Raw genomic sequence first — 21,535 nt, forward strand, 5'->3', positions numbered from 1 at the left:
GGACCCAAATTCTACAACACTACTTGAAGCACTTGAAATTGGAGACCATGAAATGAAGTTGCATGAAGACATTTGTAAAAGTTTCCACTGTGATCTAGGCTACTTCATTTTGATGTGCGTGAGCACAACACTGGTATTCTATTCCAGTAAGCACGAAACCCACTCTGCTTCCTGTCACCTCTACAAAACCTCTAAAACATTTTGCCCAAAGTGAGGATGTGGTTGAAACAGTTCCCATTAGCCTCATCTCATGGTCAAAATAGGATGCATGCATGGACTGGTTATTATCAGGAAGCCAGTGAAATAGGCTATTAAAGTAGCACATTTTTATCTCTTCTAGATGCCTCTAGAAGAGGCCACTGGAGATTTTTTATGAGGCAGCATAAGTGAAGATGTGGTCTCGAAACCAAGACCGGACCCAAATTCTACAACACTACTTGAAGCACTTGAAATTGGAGACCATGAAATGAAGTTGCATGAAGACATTTGTAAAAGTTTCCACTGTGATCTAGGCTACTTCATTTTGATGTGTGTGAGCACAACACTGGTATTCTATTCCAGTAAGCACGAAACCCACTCTGCTTCCTGTCACCTCTACAAAACCTCTAAAACATTTTGCCCAAAGTGAGGATGTGCTTGAAACAGTTCCCATTAGCCTCATCTCATGGTCAAAATAGGATGCATGCATGGACTGGTTATTATCAGGAAGCCAGTGAAATAGGCTATTAAAGTAGCACATTTTTATCTCTTCTAGATGCCTCTAGAAGAGGCCACTGGAGATTTTTTACAAGTAAACTGTTGAAACTAACCTACATGAAGTATTTAATGAATGGACAAATGTGCTATTTTCAATATTGTCTTTTCTTAACAGAAATGTGCTTATTAATTTTCACTATTCACTCAGTGAGGGCTTGACACAGATAAGCAATGCCTCCACACAGGCCTCGAGCCTCAGTGGATCTACCCAGAAATAACCACACAACCACAGAGAGAATTCTTTGTAAACACCAACGAGATCATGCATCTCAGGTAACAAAAAAATGTGGTGAAGCCATCCTGTTCCTGTCATGGTCTGCATCATTGTGATTGGTCTGCATTTGTGAATAAGAACTCTAGACATAGCTATACCTCTGACCAATTCTGTAAGCTTTTTTCACCTCAACCTCTGATCTGTGCTGATAATGGCAGAGGCTATTTCTTCATGCATGTTCAGTTGTCCAATCTGTCGGAATTTTCTGAAATGTCCAGTGACTATTGTTTGTGGACACAGTTACTGCATGGGCTGCATCAATCAAGCATGGGATGAGGAGGATCAGAAGGCCATTTACAGCTGCCCTGAATGCAGGCAAACCTTTACATCAAGACCAATTCTTTCCAGAAATGTTATGTTAGCTGAGGTGCTTGAGAAGCTATATCACTCTGGAATTCAGGAAACTCCTCATCCTTCTACTGAACTGGGAAACACAACATGTTTTGAGTGCACTGGAAGAAAGAGAAATGCCTTTGTGAGCTGTCTTTTGTGTCGGATATCTTTCTGTGAGAGCCACTATGCTGTTCATGAAATACAGCATTCAGGACATCACGGTGAACAACAGGTAAGGTCTAAAAGTCATATGTGGGATAAATAATTATGTGGGATAAATAATTAGACATTTAATTTAATCATACTTTCTAAACATTATTATTATTATTATTAGTAGTAGTAGTAGTAGTAGTAGGCTAGTGGTAGTGGTTGTATAAATTGATATTTTGTTATTCCAAAGTTATCTATGCTATTGTTATTATTGTTGTAAGGCACTTTTGGGTATAAGCTACCATAAGGAATAACAGAATAAAGCCCATCCTTGCTATGCTGTTATGTTGATAAACATGTTTTTGAACCTATGAATCATAAGCCATTCAATATTGTTATTTCATCAACAGAGACAACTTCACACATACATTTCCAACAGAATCACAGAGAAAGAGAAAGATCTACAGACACTGGGGAAGGCTGTCAAATACATGAAGGTTAGTAGATGTACAACAATATCTAAGGGATTCTGCTGTTTCTGAGAGTTACCAAGTATTTTTCCCTTATGAGACTCCTCACTTAGTATATGCCACCCCACATGCCTTACAAGTATATGCTTCAATGGGAAACCCCTTGTCTGTCTGTGTCTGTCTTCTAGGGCTCTGCACATGCAATGATAGAATATAATAAGAGGATCTTCACTGAGCTCATCCGTTCCATTGAGAAGATACCATCAAAGCTCACCCAGCAGATCATGGACAAGGAGAGGACTGAGCTGGACCAGGCAGAGGGACTCGTTAAGCAACTGGCGGAGGAGATTGCGGATCTAAGAAGGCGAGCAGCTGAGCTGGAACAACCCTCAGAGACAGGCGATGATGTTTATGCCTCCCAGGTTACACACATTACGTTCAGTGATCAATTAAAAAAACAAGGTGAATATGTTCTAGAATATATTTCAGATTCCAAACTGATCTGTCTGTCATGTTTTTTTTTCTCCATTAGGTAACGCTTTCAGGATCTAAAAATAGCCAGTCGTCCACATACAAACCAAACATTTCCTTTGGAGATGTGTTGAATATGGTCTCCGAGATGAAACAGAAAATACTGGACCTTTGCAACGCAGAAGTGGAGAAGATTGCAGCAAAAAGTAAGCATTAGGGATGTTTAGTGATATACCTCATATACCTATGCAGGACGTATGCTATACTGTATTTGCACTGCCACAACATCCATTATTATATGTGGTTTATTCCAACAGTTACAGACACTCCGATCATCACCTTGGAGCCTAGAACCAGAAAGGAGTTTCTGAAATGTAAGTCCTGCATGTCATGCTTAGCACCCACAATACATTATGGATCAGATTCACAGCTGTCTTCTTGACAGTCAGTACTTCACTGGTCATCGGTCAGAAAGTGTGTTTTTTTTTTCACCATCAGGCTTTTGTCATCTCACATTGGATCCCAACACAGTACACTGCTCACTGTTGCTATCCAAAGAAAACTCAGAAGTGGAACACACCAGCTTGACCCTGCCATATCCTGACCACCCCGACAGATTTGATTATGTCTATCAGGTGCTGTGTAAGGAGGCTATTTCAGGCCAGTGTTACTGGGAGGTACAGTGGAGTGGCCGAAATGGTGCCATTGTGGCAGTCTCTTATAAAGGTATCAATAGGAAAGGCAGTGGTTATGTGAGCCTATTTGGATATAATGAGCAGTCCTGGAGACTGCGGTGCACTCCATTAATTTGTTCTTTTAAGCACAACAACAAGGAGATTCAGTTTCCTCCGATCCCCAGTTCCTCTAGAATAGGTGTTTATGTAGATCACACAGCAGGAACTCTGTCTTTCTACCAAGTCTCAGAGCCCATGATTCTTATCCACAGAGTTAAGACCACATTCACTGAGCCTCTCTATATAGGCTTTGGAGTTCACATAGGATCCTTTGTGAATATTTACAACCCACTTGTTTAGTTCAACTGTAACGTCCATATTTATGACTGCTGCTAGTGGTAGAGTTAGGAGTAGTCAAAACTTTTTTCCCCCAGAATGTTTGGTTAACGATTCCCGGGAAACATAAAACTTGGTGGGCATATTGCGTTTGGTCCCCAGGGGCCACTCCCCCCCCCCCCTTGATGAGCCCATGAAAGCCGGGCAAATGCAGTTTTCACTGAATAAATAACCACTGCACCCAAGATGACCACACCATGATGAAAAAATATTTCACTTTAAGCACCACTATCTTCGGCTGTGATGTTCTGAACTGCACTAAATGTTATGTGTGTGTATAGATGGTGGTGTTTAGTGAAGGGTTGCGGGTAGGGGATGTAGAGAAATTCAGATGTTCATGTTGAAATGTACTTTCAGCCGAGATAAAAAGCCTCTGTCACACACATGCGCACACACACACACACACACACACATAAGCGAACACACACACATACACACAGAGAGAGAGAGAAGCACACATACAATCAAATAAACACGCACACTCACTTACATAGCAAGAGAAGTACTCCCTGTTGATGTGCTGTAAGCTTACTCTTATAGTCTTATAGTGCGTTACATAAGCTTACTAATAACATTTCTATTTTCTTTTCTGTTTTTGTGAATAGCCTTATACATTTAGTTTAGGCTTAGTTGGGAGTTGTTTTGTTTTACATGTATTGTTTTCTCCTGTTTTGGTTTGTTAGGGAGTGAGGTTAGTTTCTGTTTTTAATTTTAGGTTTTTGTTTTCAGGTAACTAGTTCTACTCCAAATAGCTAGTCTTAGTTATTTTGCCGCCTGTTTACTGTTTTTGGAAATACCGGTAAATACAGAATTAGAGAAACTCAAGAATACTTAGTTAACTGTCAGAACTGTTTTCACGTTTGCTCTTATAAAATAAAATAAAAGAATCTGAAGTTGGTTATGTTTTGACTTTTTAATCTCTATTCAACCTTTATTATGAAGCGGTGATGGCAAAACCTGCTGTGAAATGTACACAATACTTCCTCTAAGATTAACAGAGGCAAGCAAGTTAATTAGTTTGAATCGGGTGTGTTCTTATACCACATCCATTTGCATAAATGCTGTTTTACTGTCATCTCAACAATCATCTCAAGTCTATGACTGTCAGGCAGCCTGCTTCATGTGTCTGCAACACGTGTTCTGTGGTCATTTAAGACTGGAATGTTTGTCAAGAGGAGTTAGGAGCAGGGCATTTTTTGGGAAATGTATGCATATAGTGTGATGAGTCATTTCCAAATTGTGAGTAGTTGGCTATGTTCTCCCATGAAGGACTGTAACACAACAGTTGTTTTCTTGATAACTGACTCCATGAGTCAGCTGAACTGAACAGTTCTATAACCAAATCAGTGTAGGCTATGGGAGGCAAGTATTTACAGTTTTTTCAACTGCTTACACACTAAAGTTTTGCTTGTCACACAATTCTCTAAACATGTCTTTCAAACACCATAACCCCACACCAAATCTGCGAAACTATAAACTATTCTCAGTGCCAGAATCAGTTTTCAATTTCCTAACACACATTTTGCAAAACATCACCCACAATTCTCTACCTAACATACAGATATCTAACAAGAAGTAACTTGATTTCGTCTTTCAAACACAGCCTATCAAAATGCCACACTTATTCGCCACTTTTTGACTCTCAGTCCTAAATGTACAAACACTCATTAGTTTACTGAACGCCATCCAATCATTGCTTTAGTATAGGCCTATGAATATGGAAAAAGCAAAGTAATTTCATAGTCAGTTATTTTCTTTCTTTGGAAATACAGTCATTTCTGTCTTTGGCAAAATCAGCTTCTTAGAAACCCATGTGCATCTTGTGGTATTGAGTTTTGCCTTGTGGTTTCTTTTTTCTTGTTGGCTGTAAAATCTTGTAGCACACACACTTTTCTTTGGAAAAAGCAAAGTAATTAGAGATAGTCAGTCATTTCCTTCAGCTTTTTCAAAACTCCATGTTCAGTGATCACTGTATTTTGCTTTGTTTTTTTCTTGCTGGCTGTAAAATGCTAACCTGACTCCCGCCAGATGAATTTCGTTCCGCCTAGCTCCACTCATCCATCTGGAACCGATCCATTAAAGTGTTGCTTCAGAAGGCTGGGCCTAATCAAAAAATGCTTGCATATGATTGAATAAGCCACTTGTCCGTCATCTATTGACGTGCTACTTCAACCACTCACATCGAAGCCAACCCGTGACGCTGATAACAGTCTCACAGTCGCTTCTACGCTATGTCACATCTATGAAACTCCCGCCCTGCCTCCTGATTGGCTGTACCATAAAATCGGTTGCAGAAATCACTCTCAATGGAAGAGGTCCCAGGTGGATGTGAGTGAAGCTAGGCGGAGCTAAGCGGAACGAAATTCATCTGGCGAGAGTCAGGTTAGCAGGCTAAAATGCTAGCCCTGGAAGCAAATGTAATTTGCTGCCGCTAGGGTGCGTCTAGATTTCTAGGCTAGTAAAATGCTGTATTTGCAACAGCAAATTATTTGGGAAAAATAATACATAAAACCTATGAAAGGCAGAAGAGCTTTAGGTTTTGATCAACATGTCAATGTAGCCTATTCAAAATGTCATATTATGACAAAAGTGTTTATAATGTGAGGTTTGCTTTAGAGATGTGTTTATGACATTTTGCTGGAAATTGTGAGGCATTTTGTGTGGGCAATTGAGGGTTTTGTGTGTAGGGTTTTGAAAAATAGACACAGAGTTTAGAAAATGTGCGTAAATAGTTGTAAAAAAAAACTGTAATGTCTACCCCTGCTCATGATATGCCTGCTTTTAGCAAATGCACAAATCTCCATTACTCCATTAGTCGACATGATATTTCAACTTTATTCTCGAAATCTCAGTTTAATCTCGTCGTCAAATTTTTTCTTCTTCATGTGTGGTCCTCCGCCACCGCTTTCGGTCTCCGGCAGAGGGCAGCAGTAGGCCTACACTGAAGTCTGTGAACTCAATACTCAAGAAGAAGTTCACGCCTGCGCATCCGTTTCATTTTAACAGCCTGGAAACAGGCACGATAATACATAGGTTTTTTTTGTCTGAAGTTAACTCGCTGACACTATTGTAGCGCAATGGCTGCGCGATATGACAGAGCTATAACGGTTTTCTCTCCTGATGGGCATCTTTTTCAAGTGGAATATGCACAGGAAGCCGTGAAAAAAGGGTCAACTGCGGTAAGAGTGGCTAGTGAACTTCGTTGCAACTGATTGCGGATAACGTTACCTACTTTAGCAAGCTAGACAAGCTCTAAATTAGCTGTCTAATGACTGAAGTGATTGCAGGGTAACATTAACCTTAGTTATATACCCTTTCGTCGAGTTTGAACTTTCTGCCGATGTGTGCTTGGTAAAGCAGTTCTGTCAATTTTGTCACACTTCTGCACCATTGAATGAATAGCCAACTTATCCAAGGTAGCTAACGTGCTAGCTGATCATGACTTGCATGTTGTAACGTTAGCTGGGGCAGCCAGACGCTAACGTTAGCTAACAGTTAGCCATCTACACTTATTGACAATAATACACTTAACTATGTGTTTTGTTTTAATCACAGGCACATACACAATATTGTGCAGCCATAGAATCAATGGTTTGGTTTAGTTTAATGGACTGAGATAGTTGGTTAGTTGTCCCTGTTTATGATGCTAACATGCCGCAGTTGAAGGAGTTGATGGCATCATGAGATATCATTGTTACTCTTCGACTTGAAACTAATATTTAGCCTAATGTTTATTAAAGTCAAAGCGGCAAGTACCACTGAGTTTTGAGTGGTATTGTTTCTTCTAATGTCAGCATGGAAACATATATATTATTGTCAAAACAATGTACCCAGGTGATGGGACCACTGTCCACATCCAGGCTAACTTGCAAGAAGTTTTAGCTTTTAGTTATTATCTCATCTTCAGTTGGACATTTAAACACCAACCTCACTGAACCTGCATCATGTCTAAGAGAGATAACCTAATGTTCTCCTTTGTTCCTAGGTGGGTATTCGTGGGAAGGACATTGTTGTCCTGGGTGTTGAAAAGAAATCCGTGGCCAAGCTGCAGGAGGAGAGGACGGTCCGCAAGATCTGTGCGCTGGATGAGCATGTCTGTATGGCCTTTGCAGGTACTGCATCATAACATTTGAGTGAAACTGTCCGTCTTGTATTGTTTATCTAGGAACTGATTTCTCCCAACCTTAAAATTCTCAGTTTTCATTAATCGCAGATGCAGTTAAGTTGTTGTCTCTTTCTGTGCTTGCAGGCCTGACGGCAGATGCCCGTATCGTTATCAACAGAGCCAGGGTGGAATGCCAGAGCCATAGGCTAACAGTGGAGGACCCTGTTACTGTGGAGTACATCACACGTTACATTGCAACACTCAAACAGGTAAACTACAGGATTCAGAAACAAAATCCTATCACCCTCCCCACCACAACTGACAAGTGCAGTTGATGGCTTGGTGTGAGTAAATGGTAACAAAAGCGAAAATAAACCCCCAAAAAGCAAAAACCTAAAAATAAAAAAACCTAAAGTTCATTCAAATTTATGACCATTTCATCCACTGCTGTAGCTGTAGTTCCCCTTGTCATCATTTGCCCTCCCATTTACATTCTCCACTGTGTCTTTTGCAGTCTCACTGTGGATCGTTCTAGTAACTTGTTATTCTTTCCCTTGTGTCCTTCCAGCGCTACACCCAGAGTAATGGCAGGAGACCATTCGGGATATCTGCCCTAATTGTCGGTTTTGACTACGATGGGACTCCTCGGCTCTACCAGACTGATCCTTCTGGAACCTACCATGCTTGGAAGGTGAGAAACGGCGTATTCTCCTCTTATGATTCTTCATACATGAAATATGGACTGAGGAGAAGTGTTGGGCGGCATATGCCGATGCACTCTGCCTCTCCCTCCCCACATGCACAAATCGATGCTAACCTAGGTGCGTGTGATGTCTCCACTCAGGCAAATGCCATTGGGCGCAGTGCAAAGACCGTGAGAGAGTTCCTGGAGAAAAACTACACAGAGGAGGCCATTTCCACTGACAACGATGCCATCAAGCTGGCCATCAAAGCACTGCTGGAGGTCAGATGAACATACTACCTCATTGAAAGTGTCATGTGTTAATAATATTCAGGAATTTCTCATATACGAGACACTGAGCACTAATTTGTGCTCAATACAAACCATCTTAGATGTTGTGGCATCCACACAGCGAGATAAGGCTGATTAATTGACAGTGCAGGGTGCAAGCAAGGAAAAGCAGGCGTAATTTGCAATTTTGTTGTAATAGAAATTGAAATAGTATTGAAATGAGCTGTAGTTCGTAGGTACAGGACATGGCACATTGCCTGCTGCATGTCATATAAATGAGCCCATTGTTGTAATGGTCAGCGGTTCAGAGAAGGACCTGAATGTTGGACACGTACATGAAACTTAGTCAAAGTTGGGGGCAGCCGTGGCCTACTGGTTAGCGCTTCAGACTTGTAACCGGAGGGTTGCCTGTTCAAACCCTGACCAGTAGGCACGGCTTTTTCTTTTCGTACCGACAGGACTTGGTGATCTCGAGAAACGGAGATCTATGTGAAAAATTGCCGGATTTCTATTTTAAAGACCCTCGCACTCTGAGCAGGTCTTTGTGCTTGTAAAATAGCCTTAGGAAGTGGCTGTTGGGGTTTCAACTGTGTAATTTCAACAGGGTAGGGTCGTCTCAAATCAAACACCAACTTTGTGCACTTAACAGAAATGACGATCCTAACATTTAAACATAACATTACTGGTGTTTTTAAAACGCTGTTAAAACACTTGTGCATGCATATTTGGTATTGTAGGTACAGAATTTTGCGAACTGGAACACAGCACGAGAGATTTGAAATTATATGCCTCTGATCTCTATGCCTTCCCCACAGGTTGTTCAGTCAGGAGGCAAGAACATTGAGCTGGCAATTATCAGGAGAAACCAACCACTAAAGGCAAGCTATCCCCATATCCTCACTGATGCAACTTGTGTATGTGTGTACGTACGTGTTAATTACGTGTCTTCTTACACAGCTTCTGGAATCCAAAGAGATTGAGACGCTGGTGGCTGAGATTGAGAAAGAGAAAGAGGAGGAGGCGGAGAAGAAGAAGCAGAAAAAGCCTGCAACATAGATCTGGACCGTCTGCTTGGCCGTCTTACCTGCCCGGTCTTTGTCCTGGTTGGCCGGTGGGTCTGTTTGTTGTGTGTTTAGAGTGAGCTGTTGGAACATGGAAGCTGCTCAATAAACATTTCTTTTCTAGTTTGTAAATTTGTGTTGTATTCTCTGAATGCATACCACCAGGAGGGACACACCTGAACACTGGGGCTGTGGATACATAGGGTGAAAGCTGCATGTCTATACACAAACAAGACCAAGTGTGAGTGCATGTTCAGGGAGTTCACTTGTGGTTCAGAACATTTTACGGAGAGGCATACTGTGAAAAATCCCCCTGGTCTTCGCCTGACATCAGACGCGCTGTCAACGTGCCGGAACATTCTATCTTTGATCTGCAGCTCAGAGGCAGTGAAGTGTTTTGAACAGACGGATGATCAATAATGAATTAAATTCAATGAATGTTGAGTTCACAAGAAATTGAGTTCACTAAGAATTGTTTACCTCTGAGTATATTCCATGGGGTATTTTTAGTTGACATAAGATCAAGGGGTAGAGTAGGTATAAGGAAAGGGGGGGAAATAAATTGGTGAGGACGCAAGAAACACTAGGGCTGTGTTCCAATTTGCATACTTCTGTACTTACAATACCTAGTATGAGTGCGTATTAGGTATTGTAAGTACAGATCTATGTAAATTGGAACACAGTCTAGACGCTATGGTCTAAAATTGAAGCAAGGTGTCGGGTCAGCATCGGGTGCAGAGACCAAAATGAGTGACGGCTACAGTGCTATACTTTGGGGGTATGGCTGCTCTAGCTGTTGGCTGCAGCAACTCAAGCTAGGTTTTACTTTGCTAGTACTGGTGAGATTTAAATAAAGTCCAAATTGGTATATTGATTTTGAAATGGACTGACACCACCTATCCCTAAACTTTAGAATCTATTTAGTACTCCTCCTGACAATGTGCTTCTAGCCACTCAGGAGATATCAATGGAATATAATATCACTTCTGCTGTATTCAGCAAGCTGAGAAGTGCAGACTATTTATATATGTGGGACTCTGTGTACCATTTCTGGAGAAAGATGTGTGCTACTGGCAGTTTATTAAATGGGCCATGCCATACTCTTTTCAATTATTTATTTTATAACAAAGTCTGTAAGGTTTTATTTATCTATATACATCCTCCAGGTCTAGATTGCTGAATGCCAACTGCTATGGCTCCATCTTAAGATTGCTATAGGTAGTCTGCAATGTTAATAGGGCAGGGAGCATAATAAATAAGAGCAGTGGCCATTTCCTTTCTATGGCCATTACAGGCAGAGAGGGAACAGTCCACATTGAAAAGCGCCTACACACATACATATTAAAGACAAGAAGAAGAAATGTTTTCTTGCGACAAAATAAGAGGGGAAAAAAGCACCAGACCTTGAAAGTAGCTGCAATAATCATGTTCAGTGTCAAAAATAAACAGATTACACATTTCATATGGAACACAACATTGAAATGTTTACATAATATACATAAATAACTTGAAATTATAGCATATGTTGTGCAATGCACATCTCTTCCTCATGAAACACAAATAGAAAGTGCTGTCCAATGGCAGTGCTCCACAGGCTGTCTGGCTCCATTGGAACAGTTGTCTGTGTCCAGAGATTACTTCAGCATGGCACTGTAGAGCAGAAGGGAATGGGACAGATGGGAGTCCTGCTCCATACAGAAGATGAGATCCCTGAGCGTGACCCGCAACACAGGCCTAGACGTGCTCCTCTGACCCACAGCACTGCTAACCTGGGAGAGGGGGGAGAAACACACACACACACACACACACACACACGTGATTCACACAGACAGGGCCACTCTTATCTACCACTTGTTGAGGTTTCATGTTGTGATGTTGCAATTTGAGCATTAGGGCCTGTGTCCACCAATCGCGTTTTTTGCAGTGACAGCGCCCTCAACCTCATTTTCAGAGCGCTTCGGGCAAGTGTTTATTGTTGCTATGTTACCAAAACCGTCTGCGAGCACGTCTTTTTGGTCACTGACTACCAACATTGTTGAGTGTAGGTCCCGCTCCTTCCTTGATTTCAATTGGCTAGCAAGAGAGAAGTAAGGGCCTTATGCGGTTAGTCTCAGAGCAACATAGACTATATGAACTATACGAACTATACAAATCAACCACTCTGTGACTTAAAGGAGACCAATGGCAATGCCACTGTGAGTGTGTTAAGATTTCTCAGGCATGGACTGTCTTATGGTATCCAAGAATCCCTTTCTTTATTTCTCCTGGAAGTAAATCTCTCATTATTCTACTCTACAGGAGGAAACTTGAGAAGATTAGTAGCAACAGGGGAATGTTTTTCTTTTTAAAAAACAAGAATAAAGCAGCAGCAATCTCAGAATAAAACCTACTTTTCACAATGCAACACAGTACAGTAAATCAGAGCAACAGCACAATACTCCAAACAGCACAATACTCAAATGCACACTATTACGACTGGTCCCATGTTCTCAGGTGAGAGGCTGTCTACACATTTTAATTCCTTGTTGGTCCATGGACACGTGATCACCAATTGGCAATAAAATAAAGCACATTTTCTTCTGGCTGAGCTGCTGTGTACGGCCTTTGCAGTTGTCTTGTTTTGAGCCTTTGAGTGATATTTGTAATTTACACAAGAAGCCAAAGTGTTCTCCATTAGGCCCCGGCGACTCCCCATTTGTTGGCATATGTGCTCATTCCTCGTCTCTCTCTCTCTCTCTCCCCCTCCCTCCCTCTCTCACCCTCCTCTCCTTCCTTCATCCACCGAGCTTCCTCGCACGCAGCCAAAACCCCAACATCATTAGCATAGCAGCCTGGGGCGAGTAGAATCAAATAAATGGAGAATTACAAACAAATTAAAACACACACACACACACACACACACACACACACACACACACACACACACACATACAATTACCCACCCACACATATTAGCAACCAGCATTAATGCCTCACAGAGCCAAGCAGCCTGGGGACGAAAACCATAAAGATGAAAAGGGGAAAAAAAACAAATGTAAAAATGAGCGAGCTACTGCAGTGAAATTCCCTCCTCTGATTAGATAGAACTGACTTCAATTGGCTACATCAGTCTCACACACACACAAAGTCACCTCCAGGGGGCGCTTCCTGCGGGGACCAATGGCAGCGAGAGCTGCCAGGTTAGCCTGCCTGTGCTGGGCCTGAGCCAACTCCAGCTGCTGCATCTGAGGAGAGGGAGAGGGAGGGAGATAGAGGGGAGAGAGAGAGAGAGAGAGACTCTGCTTAGCACCTTTCACTAGTTTAACTCCTGGGAAAGACTTGAGTGACGGAGAGACTGTGACCGGCAGATGTGGTGACCGGGTATTCTTCATTCTTCTTGATTGTTGCTGGGAGCGCTAGATGACATTTGCATGTATAGGACATTTGCAGCCAGTCCATCAGGTCACATATATGTTAAACACAAACATAAAACTGCATGTGCCTTAAATAGTCAAATACCCTTGCTGTATATTAAAACACTAAAGTTAAATAAAGAGCATGAGGCATGATCCAGGCTGAGCCTATTCAAATTACAAACACAGTACACACTGCAAGTTCACAGACTTGCTTGTCCCTTGTGATGCTTCAGGCTTTTACACCTGCTTGAGAATTCTGTGTGAGGAAGGGACCAGATAACTAGAGCTCAATCCAGAGCTACTCTATGTGAGAGAGTGAGAGAAAGTAATACACACAGAGAGAGAAAGAAGAGAGAGAAAGAGCGAGAGAGAGAAAGAAAGAGGGGATGGGTGGAGAGAGTTATCCTTACCTCTTTTGCCTTCTGCTTGAGACACTGCTGTTCAGGGTCTTCCCTGCTGGACCGACTCTGGAGCAGGAAGGGCATTCAGTATGATCATGACAGGATCATTATTATCTACCATAAACTAATTCATTATGATCATGACAGGATCATTATTATATACCATAAACTAATTCATTATGATCATGAAAGGTCATTATTATTTACCATGAACTATGTCATACAAATCATCTCCCTTCCCTGTCTGGAATTCAGTGGGGAAACCACGTGCTAGATTGAACATTTGAACTGGTCGAGTTTCTGGTCGGATTATTGGTGCTTCACTCCCCTCCCTGAAGGACATTTACACCACCCACCTCACCCGCAAGGCGACCAAGATTGTGAGTGATGCAAGTCACCCCGCTCACAATCTGTTTGATCTACTGCCCTCTGGGAAGAGGTACAGAAGCCTGCGCTCCCGCACTACCAGACTCACCAACAGCTTCATACACCAAGCTGTAAGGATGCTGAACTCTCTCCCTCCTCTCCCCCCTCCACCCTCAGCTACATAACATCCTGGACATTGGACCCAAAATGGCCGCCTGCACTACTCCACTTGCACACTTGCACACTTGTACACTTTACAACTTGGTGTTGTTATCCTGAAAACACAACACTTCTGCTGCTCTTACATAACTTGCACCACTATGCCACTTTCTTTCTTACTTAGGTCAAACAGAACTACCCAAGCCTTTTATTGGCCTGACTTTGCACTAGTATTTTATTGACTGTCTATGCACAATTTCAACCAAATTTTGCTGCTCTTATTTTTTCATTATTATATGTGCCCTCTTATTTACTTACTTTTTTGTTTACTTGAATGTTATGTTTGTCTGTGGACCTAAATTGGCAAAATATGTCTTGTCTTCACCGTGGGATAGTGAGAAACGTAATTTCGATCTCTTTGTATGTCTGGAACATGTGAAGAAATTGACAATAAAGCTGACTTTGACTTTGACTTTCCAATGTGAAGAGGGGTCAGAACCCCAATAGTTTAAGGTGAGTGGGTACCTTGCTCCTATAGAGTGCGGTACCCAGAGTGCCTCGGAGGCAGGGTTACCTTGGCGATGCGGAGCAGCATCTCCCTCTCCTCCTCATCCCTGCGCTGTTGCTGCAGTCGCTCCACCTGCTCCAGGAAGCGCAGCTGACTCCGAACATCGGTCACCTGCTGGTACTGCCAGCAGTCCTGCAGTGTGTATGTATATGTGTGTGTGTGTGTGTGTGTGTGTGTGCGCGCGCGAGTGATATACAGTGGGGGGTTATGTATTATTGCCTTCAAAGTATACATGAAATAAAAGACAGATAAAGAGGGAGGACACAGGGTCTATGAGTGTGTGTGTAAGTGTGTGTATGTGTGATTGTGTATATATGTGAGTGTGTGTATGTGTGTGTGTGTGTGTGTGTGTGTGTATGTGAGTGTGTATATATGCGAGTGTGTATGTGTGATTGTGTATATATGTGTGTGTGTGTGTGTATGTGTGAGTGTGTATATATGCGAGTGTGTATGTGTGATTGTGTATATATGTGCGTGTGTGAGTGCGAGAGTGAGTGACTGAGCGAGCGAGTGAGCCTGTGTGGCTAGTGATTACCTTCAACTGCAGGTGGCGGTGTTGTGCAGTGACTGAGAGTTTTCCCAGCAGGTCTCTGAGCCGCTCCTCAGTGGCATGGGACACCAGACCCACAACATCTCCTTCCAAACCACACACACCTACAGACATGGCTAGAGAGAAAGAGAAAGAAAGAGAGACAGACAAAGAGAGAGAGAGAGAGAAAGAGAAAGAGAGAGACAGAGAGAGAGAGAAAGAGAAAGAGAAAGAGAGAGAGAGGGAGAGAGTCAAATTCCTGGTTTTTGCAGATGGCCTGGTGCCTCTGAATAGGGCCTAAAGCAGCACCTGGACCTGCTGGCAAAGTACGGCCCTGGCAGCAAATCCTACCAAAACAAAAATCATGATTTTCCAAAAGAACCTAGATGCCAGGAACACAGCAGCATTCTCTGTAGCACTGTCTTTGAGCACGCAATGCAGTATACTTACCTCGGTCTGGCCATTACTGCATCAGAAAGTTTCAGCTTGGCAGTGAATGCACTCAATAAAAAAAGCCTGGAGAGCCCTCTATGCTATAACATCTAAATTGTACAATATAAAAATATACCAATCTCAGTGTGGTGCAAATGATTCAACAGCATTACACAGCCTACAGTGTTATATGGAATCGTGGTCTGTAGTCTACTCAGTACACTGCATAAGACAAGCATCCAACAGAAACCTATACTGAAAGGCCAAACAAAAACACCCAACAATGCAGAATTAAGCATTTACCCATTGGCTATACCTATCCAAAAAAGAGCACTAACATTCTGGATGCATCTAAAGTCTAGTCCCAAAAATACACTTCATTTTGAGGCACTAAACACCCAGGTACTGAACTCAGATGGTGTCCATGAGACACCAAACTGCCAGTAAAAGCAGAATGAATTTCTATCCGACCCTAAATTGAGAGTATAAATTGACAGTATTTCCTCTCTGCCAGAGATAGAAGTAGAGGCAGAAGTAGAGGCAAATCTTGACCAAGTACACTAAAAATAGAGTTGTATATAATAATGCTATTATATTCCTTATGTTCCGTTTCATCGTTCTGTTGTGATATATGCTGTATGTATGGTACGTTCTATTGTGATATATGCTGTATGTATGGTATGTGATATAGAAACTTGGATTTCTTATTCCCAATATCCCTAATACTTTATATGACTGCTTTGGCAATATGAATGTCTCATTTGTGAAGTATTTTTTGTATTTAAATTTGAGAGGGAGGGAGAGATAAACACACAAATCAATTCATCCATGTATGGAGCTGTTGTCCTCACTCACCCCCTTATTGTTTGGCCTCACAGTACAGAACATTCACCCTCACAAAGAAAACATTAGTGATCTTCAGTACAGCTATTCCCTTTCTACAGGCCACACACACACACACACACACACACACACACACACACCAAATGTCAATTGAAACTAGATGATAAAACTGACTGGAGCAGTCTCTCCCTCTTCCTGCATTCTGCTGATGAGGGCATGTCTTCTGCTCTCATTTCCTCTCCTCCGCTCTGGAGTGTATCTCTCTCCCGTTCCCTCAAGGCACACGCTCCTCACCCCATCCCAACCCCCCCACCCCCTCTCTCCTTTTGTTCCTTACTTCTCTATTTTGACTCAGAGTTCATTTGCATACTGCATCACTGCCATCCTGCGTCTCTCTCCCCCTCTCTCTCTCTAAGAGAAAAAAAAACTTGCTGATCAAAGCTTTCAATGTCATCCATCTTGATTTTTTCCCCACTTCTCAGCTGAAATAAGAAAAGCAGACGTGAGAGTATGTTGTGGAAGTTTTTTCTGTTAGTTGAGGTTTGAAGGCACAACTTGATCCCAGCTCTCCCTATTTCACACTCATTACATACTCACTTTCACACACACACACACACACACACACACTACCTGTATGAGTAATGCGTGTGCGTAGGGCAGTGGGACAGAGAAATGGCTGGTCTCGGCAAGACCTAACGACCAGTCCAACCGACTCTGCGCCAGTTGCCAGGATACGGGCTCTCTCCTCACTAATGCTCACGCCAGCCATGGATGCCACATCATTGATGTCATCCTCATCCCTAAACACACACACAGAGAGACATACACACACACACACACACACACACACACACACGCACACACACACAAAGAGGTGGCCTGTTTATTGTAAGCAGACACTGACAGACATTTAAAAGCATCAACCTGAAGTGAGTGGTGAGCTCACACATGTGGTCACTACCGGAAGGTGCCGGTGCTCTCCTTAAAGCTGAGATTGAGAGTGGGCAGTGAGGATGCGGGGTGCGACTTTGAGATCTGTGCTGAGGGCCCCACTATCACACCTGTAGATAGGGACAGGGAGAGAGGGAGAGAGAAAGAGAGAACTTCAATTAAATACTGCTATACCCAGTACCAGTAAAACTAATCTGAGAGAAAGAGAGGGAGAGAGAGGGCCATTTCAGACAGTGGCAGTTTTGGCCAAAACAGTCACAGTGTTCAAACAGACACTAATACCTGTTCCCCACTGGACACGCAAGTCCTACCTGTGGTGGGTGTTCTGTTGGTCTGGAGCAAAAAGTGTTTGGCCACACCCCCTCCCTGGGCAGCAGGTTGTGAGGTCACAGGCTTCTTGATGACTACAGTTTGCTGGGGCTGAATCAGCTGCAAAAGTGTAGAACGGCTCTCAGGGAAAACGTCTTCATCCCCATACACAACCTCCTCCTCCTGCTATTAAACTTCTACACTCACGTCCTCTTGTGGTGCTGGCAAGGTACTATGTATTTGTACTATTTATTTAAATAAATAAATGTATTTTTTTATTTATTTGTGTGAGGTAGCGTGAATGTTAGTCCTAAATTGTACATTTCTTACAAGCATCAGCTAAATGAATAATTGCAATGTAAATGCCAATGTAAAACATCTTAGAGACGGTGGAATTAATCACAGCGTGAACAAGGGAAGACGTTCAGAGCCAGACACATAGGAGCTGCAAAGGGAAATCTAAACTACTTGTAGTGTCACATTATGAGAGCGAGGGAACCACACAGGGATGTCAGCAGGAGGACAGGCTCCAGCACTCGTAGCAAAACATCTCAGAGATAAGAGGAGACAACTGTGACAAGTAGGTGACAGATGGAAGAGTCAGCCCTGAGCATCCTCCTACTTCCCACAATGCAAAGCATTGAACCTTCTGAACCTCTCGGTCTCAGTGTTAGAAAGCAAACTCGCTATTAAATCTAATTTCACTTGCTCAAATGAGCTTTGGGATGTCTGCGAAATTCCACAAAACTCTCAAATAGAACAGGGTAATGCAATTTATGGTATTGCATTAGGAAACACTAGGTAACATTTTGTTTATGTGATGTGATGAGTGTGAGTGTGTGTGTGTGTGTGAGAGAGAGAGAGTGTGTGAGTGACTGAATGAGTATGTGTACTTTGAGGAAATAGAGGAGTGTCGGTTTGTAAGTGAATTAGCCCTACCCTCAAGCCACAGAGTGTTACAGGGGTAATTAAGACAAAGTGGAAAGAAAATGACACATTATGAACTCCACTAGGCACAGAACACTCCACTACAACACAGACAGAAAGAATTTGAATTTTCAAAAACTCTTTATTACAATCTTAAAAATACATCAAGATCAACTTGACACTATACTCAAAAAGTAAAAGTTAGGAAAGTTAAATAAAGTAATGTGCAATCTGTAGCTTATCATTCTCAACAATACACATCACGCTGTTGTAGCACCATTTTTCCTCAAAAACATCAAGAATTTTCATAGATTTATAAAAATGAAAATCAATCAACATACGACACCTTACAAGAATAGAAAACACCATTAGGATATCAACATCTACATCCTGCTCAACTTTCCTTTTACGACTAACATATATCGCCATCTTTGCTTGCCCAAGCAGAAAGTTTAGGAGCTGACACTTGAAGCGATGCTTTTGTACATATTTAAAACCAAAAATGAAAATCTCCGAAGAGAAACTTTCATCAAACTTAAAGAAAAGTGCCATCAAAACAGCAAAAAGAGGTCTGAGCCTCTGGCAGTGCATAAAGGCATGGAATACAGTCTCCCTTACAGAACAAAAAGGGCACCCCTGATCAACCATTGGATTTAAAACAGAAATAAAAGCATTCACTGCTATTGCACCATGCAGAATACGCCATTGTAGATCGCCAGCTTTTTTAGTTAATGGTGACTTGTACAACGCACGCCATTGTGGTTTGACATCATTTTCAACCTGCAACACTTCACGCCAGGGTGTATCCACCCTCTTGTCCAGAGACCTTTTATTTAGGGAGAGAACACACAGTTTGTACAATGATTTACTAGTTGCAGCTGTAGGACCCAGGAAAACTAAACTATCTGGGAGTAAGAAGCAACCAGTGCAACCTGCTAAATCTGGAAGTAGAGTAAGTCTGGGAAAGGGGTCATGGCAGTCAGGACTACACTCCCCCCCAAAATAATCTCCAAGCAATTGCATCTCCTCCCCAGTTAGGAGAGACCGCCATTTCCCAAGTAGCTGATCAACTATCCTAATGGACTTCACACCTAAGTGCTGAGCTAAAGTATGGCTATTACTGATATCAGGACCAGCAAACTCTACTAGATCCCCAAGGGTTGTAACTCCAGAGCTGATAAGCTTAGAAGTAGGTACCAGGGACAAGTCCTGACTCACATCAAGAACCGAACCATGAATCAGAGGCTCCTTTAACAACCAGAATAATGAGCTTGTCTGTCGTGGGCGTTGAATTATAAACAGAGACCAGACTTTGAACAGATTCTTATAAAATGCAGGAAGTAAATTAAAATTCATTCTATTTGGATTAAACCAGAACAAAGACCTATCTAAGCCCAACCCTTCAAAAAGTTGTAAAATACAACAGGCTGCAGCTTTCCAGCTTGAGTCCAGTGATCCTGTGAGAAGACGCTGTACAAACTGCAGACGGAAGGCAGCAGTTCGACTCTGTAGATGAATAAGTCCATGTCCACCAACCTCCTTAGGAAGATATAAAACACTCTGAGGTACCCAGTGTAGATTGTCCCAGAAAAAATCAACCAGGACTGACTGAATCTTCGGTAGCAGGTTTGAAGGAGGATCCACACAAGCCAGCCGATGCCAAAGAGAGGATGCAACCAGGTTGTTAATAATGAGAACACGCCCCCTGTACGAAGTAATACTGAAAAGAAATTTCCATTTCTCTAGACGACCTTTAACTTTTTCAATTACCCCATCAAAATTCTTTTGAATAAAAGCATCATCACCTAAGAAAACACCCAGGTATTTAAAACCACCCCTATTCCAAACTAAGCCATCAGGCAGACCAGGTTCGCCACTCACCCAACTCCCAACCAGCAAGGCTATGCTTTTTGACCAATTTACCTTTGCTGAAGAAACAACCTTAAATTCATTGCAAATTTTTAAAAGCGTGTCAACATCTCTCTGGCCATTAACAAGGACAGCCACATCGTCAGCATAAGCTGACAATTTAAAAACATCATCACAGTTAGGGATTTTCACTCCAACAATCTCCTTCCTCAACCTTACAAGGAAAGGTTCAATAGCCAGACTATACAGCATGCCCGACAAGGGACATCCTTGACGGACACCTCTGTATACCTTAAAAGGAGCGCACAAGTCACCATTAACCTTGAGAATACTTTCAATGTCACAATACAATGCTTTGATCATTCGAATAAAATTGGGGCTGAAACCAAAGGCTGACAAGGTATTCCACAAATAATTATGCTCAACCCTATCAAATGCCTTTTCTTGGTCAATTGAAACCACACCAAAATCCAGATTGAAGTATTTGCCAATATAGAAGACATCTCTGATGAAGGAAACATTGTTGTGAATCAATCTGCCTGGCACACAGTAGGTCTGGTCAGGGTGGATTACCTGCTCCAAAACCTCCCCAAGTCTATTTGCTAAAACTTTAGACAGCAGTTTGTATTCAGAGCAGAGGACTGACACCGGCCTCCAGGACCTTATATCTGTCAGGTCTCCCTTTTTTGGCAGTAAAGTGAGCACTGCTCTACGGCAGCTCAGTGGCAGCACCCCTCTGGTGATGCTGTCTCTCAGAACAGCAAGCACATCTGTGCCCAACTCTGGCCAAAAGGACTTATAAAAGTCTACTGGCAGACCATCCACCCCAGGTGCTTTGCCACTCTCCATACTGTGGAGGGCTCTCTCTAGCTCCTCTAGGGTCAACACCCTTCCAAGGGCTGTGTTTGCCTCTTCAGATACCTTAGGTAGGTCACAAAGAAAAGCCTTGTCAGTCGCCTGATCTTGTGGATTTTCGCTGTTATAAAGCTCCTTATAAAAAAGTACTGCTCTATTGCGTATTTCTGGAGAATTAGAAAGGATTCTCCCATCTTCAGACCTCAAAGCATGAATGAACTTCCTCTGTCCATTCTTTACCTCCAAGTTAAAAAAGAATTTTGATGGT

The 21,535-nt window shown here is 42.3% G+C and overlaps 3 protein-coding genes across 5 annotated transcripts in view; 2 read left to right on the plus strand and 1 right to left on the minus strand.

Moving 5' to 3' along the window:
- Positions 1-1,134: 1,134 nt before the first annotated feature.
- Positions 1,135-4,330, plus strand: LOC121724848 (tripartite motif-containing protein 16-like protein). The gene is made up of 6 exons (XM_042111725.1): positions 1,135-1,595; positions 1,924-2,010; positions 2,172-2,405; positions 2,516-2,660; positions 2,772-2,828; positions 2,953-4,330. The coding sequence occupies exons 1-6, from the start codon at positions 1,182-1,184 to the stop codon at positions 3,486-3,488; spliced, it is 1,473 nt and encodes a 490-aa protein (XP_041967659.1). The 5' UTR covers positions 1,135-1,181; the 3' UTR covers positions 3,489-4,330.
- A 2,169-nt stretch (positions 4,331-6,499) lies between these two features.
- LOC121724857 (proteasome subunit alpha type-7) lies at positions 6,500-9,795 on the plus strand. Its single transcript, XM_042111742.1, has 7 exons — positions 6,500-6,703; positions 7,510-7,636; positions 7,774-7,898; positions 8,198-8,320; positions 8,474-8,593; positions 9,418-9,480; positions 9,560-9,795. Exons 1-7 carry the CDS (start codon positions 6,602-6,604, stop codon positions 9,656-9,658), a joined length of 759 nt encoding a protein of 252 aa, XP_041967676.1. The 5' UTR covers positions 6,500-6,601; the 3' UTR covers positions 9,659-9,795.
- Positions 9,796-10,830: 1,035 nt separating this feature from the next.
- Positions 10,831-21,535, minus strand: part of taf4b (TAF4B RNA polymerase II, TATA box binding protein (TBP)-associated factor) — an 18,366-nt gene continuing 7,661 nt past the window's right edge. The window contains exons 8-15 of one of the 3 annotated variants that reach the window (XM_042111700.1): positions 17,619-17,736; positions 17,318-17,417; positions 16,954-17,156; positions 15,088-15,218; positions 14,559-14,684; positions 13,469-13,525; positions 12,795-12,887; positions 10,831-11,432 (exon numbers count right to left, since the gene is read on the minus strand). In XM_042111700.1, coding sequence (XP_041967634.1) covers positions 11,298-11,432; positions 12,795-12,887; positions 13,469-13,525; positions 14,559-14,684; positions 15,088-15,218; positions 16,954-17,156; positions 17,318-17,417; positions 17,619-17,736 — 963 coding nt within the window. In that variant the 3' untranslated portion in view covers positions 10,831-11,297. The remainder of the gene's footprint in view (positions 11,433-12,794; positions 12,888-13,468; positions 13,526-14,558; positions 14,685-15,087; positions 15,219-16,953; positions 17,157-17,317; positions 17,418-17,618; positions 17,737-21,535) is intronic. The other 2 variants (XM_042111701.1, XM_042111702.1) reach the window with 2 other exon arrangements.

The sequence above is a fragment of the Alosa sapidissima genome, chromosome 12, assembly GCF_018492685.1.
Source record: "Alosa sapidissima isolate fAloSap1 chromosome 12, fAloSap1.pri, whole genome shotgun sequence".
Lineage (NCBI taxonomy): Eukaryota > Metazoa > Chordata > Actinopteri > Clupeiformes > Clupeidae > Alosa > Alosa sapidissima.

Coding starts and splice junctions, on each gene's coding strand:
- LOC121724848 (XM_042111725.1), top strand. CDS start 1,182: ATGGCAGAGGCTATTTCTTCATGCATGTTCAGTTGTCCAATCTGTCGG. Junction 1,596..1,923: donor GACATCACGGTGAACAACAG/GTAAGGTCTAAA, acceptor TTTCATCAACAG/AGACAACTTCACACATACAT. Junction 2,829..2,952: donor CAGAAAGGAGTTTCTGAAAT/GTAAGTCCTGCA, acceptor TTTCACCATCAG/GCTTTTGTCATCTCACATTG.
- LOC121724857 (XM_042111742.1), top strand. CDS start 6,602: ATGGCTGCGCGATATGACAGAGCTATAACGGTTTTCTCTCCTGATGGG. Junction 8,321..8,473: donor GAACCTACCATGCTTGGAAG/GTGAGAAACGGC, acceptor GTCTCCACTCAG/GCAAATGCCATTGGGCGCAG. Junction 9,481..9,559: donor GGAGAAACCAACCACTAAAG/GCAAGCTATCCC, acceptor CTTCTTACACAG/CTTCTGGAATCCAAAGAGAT.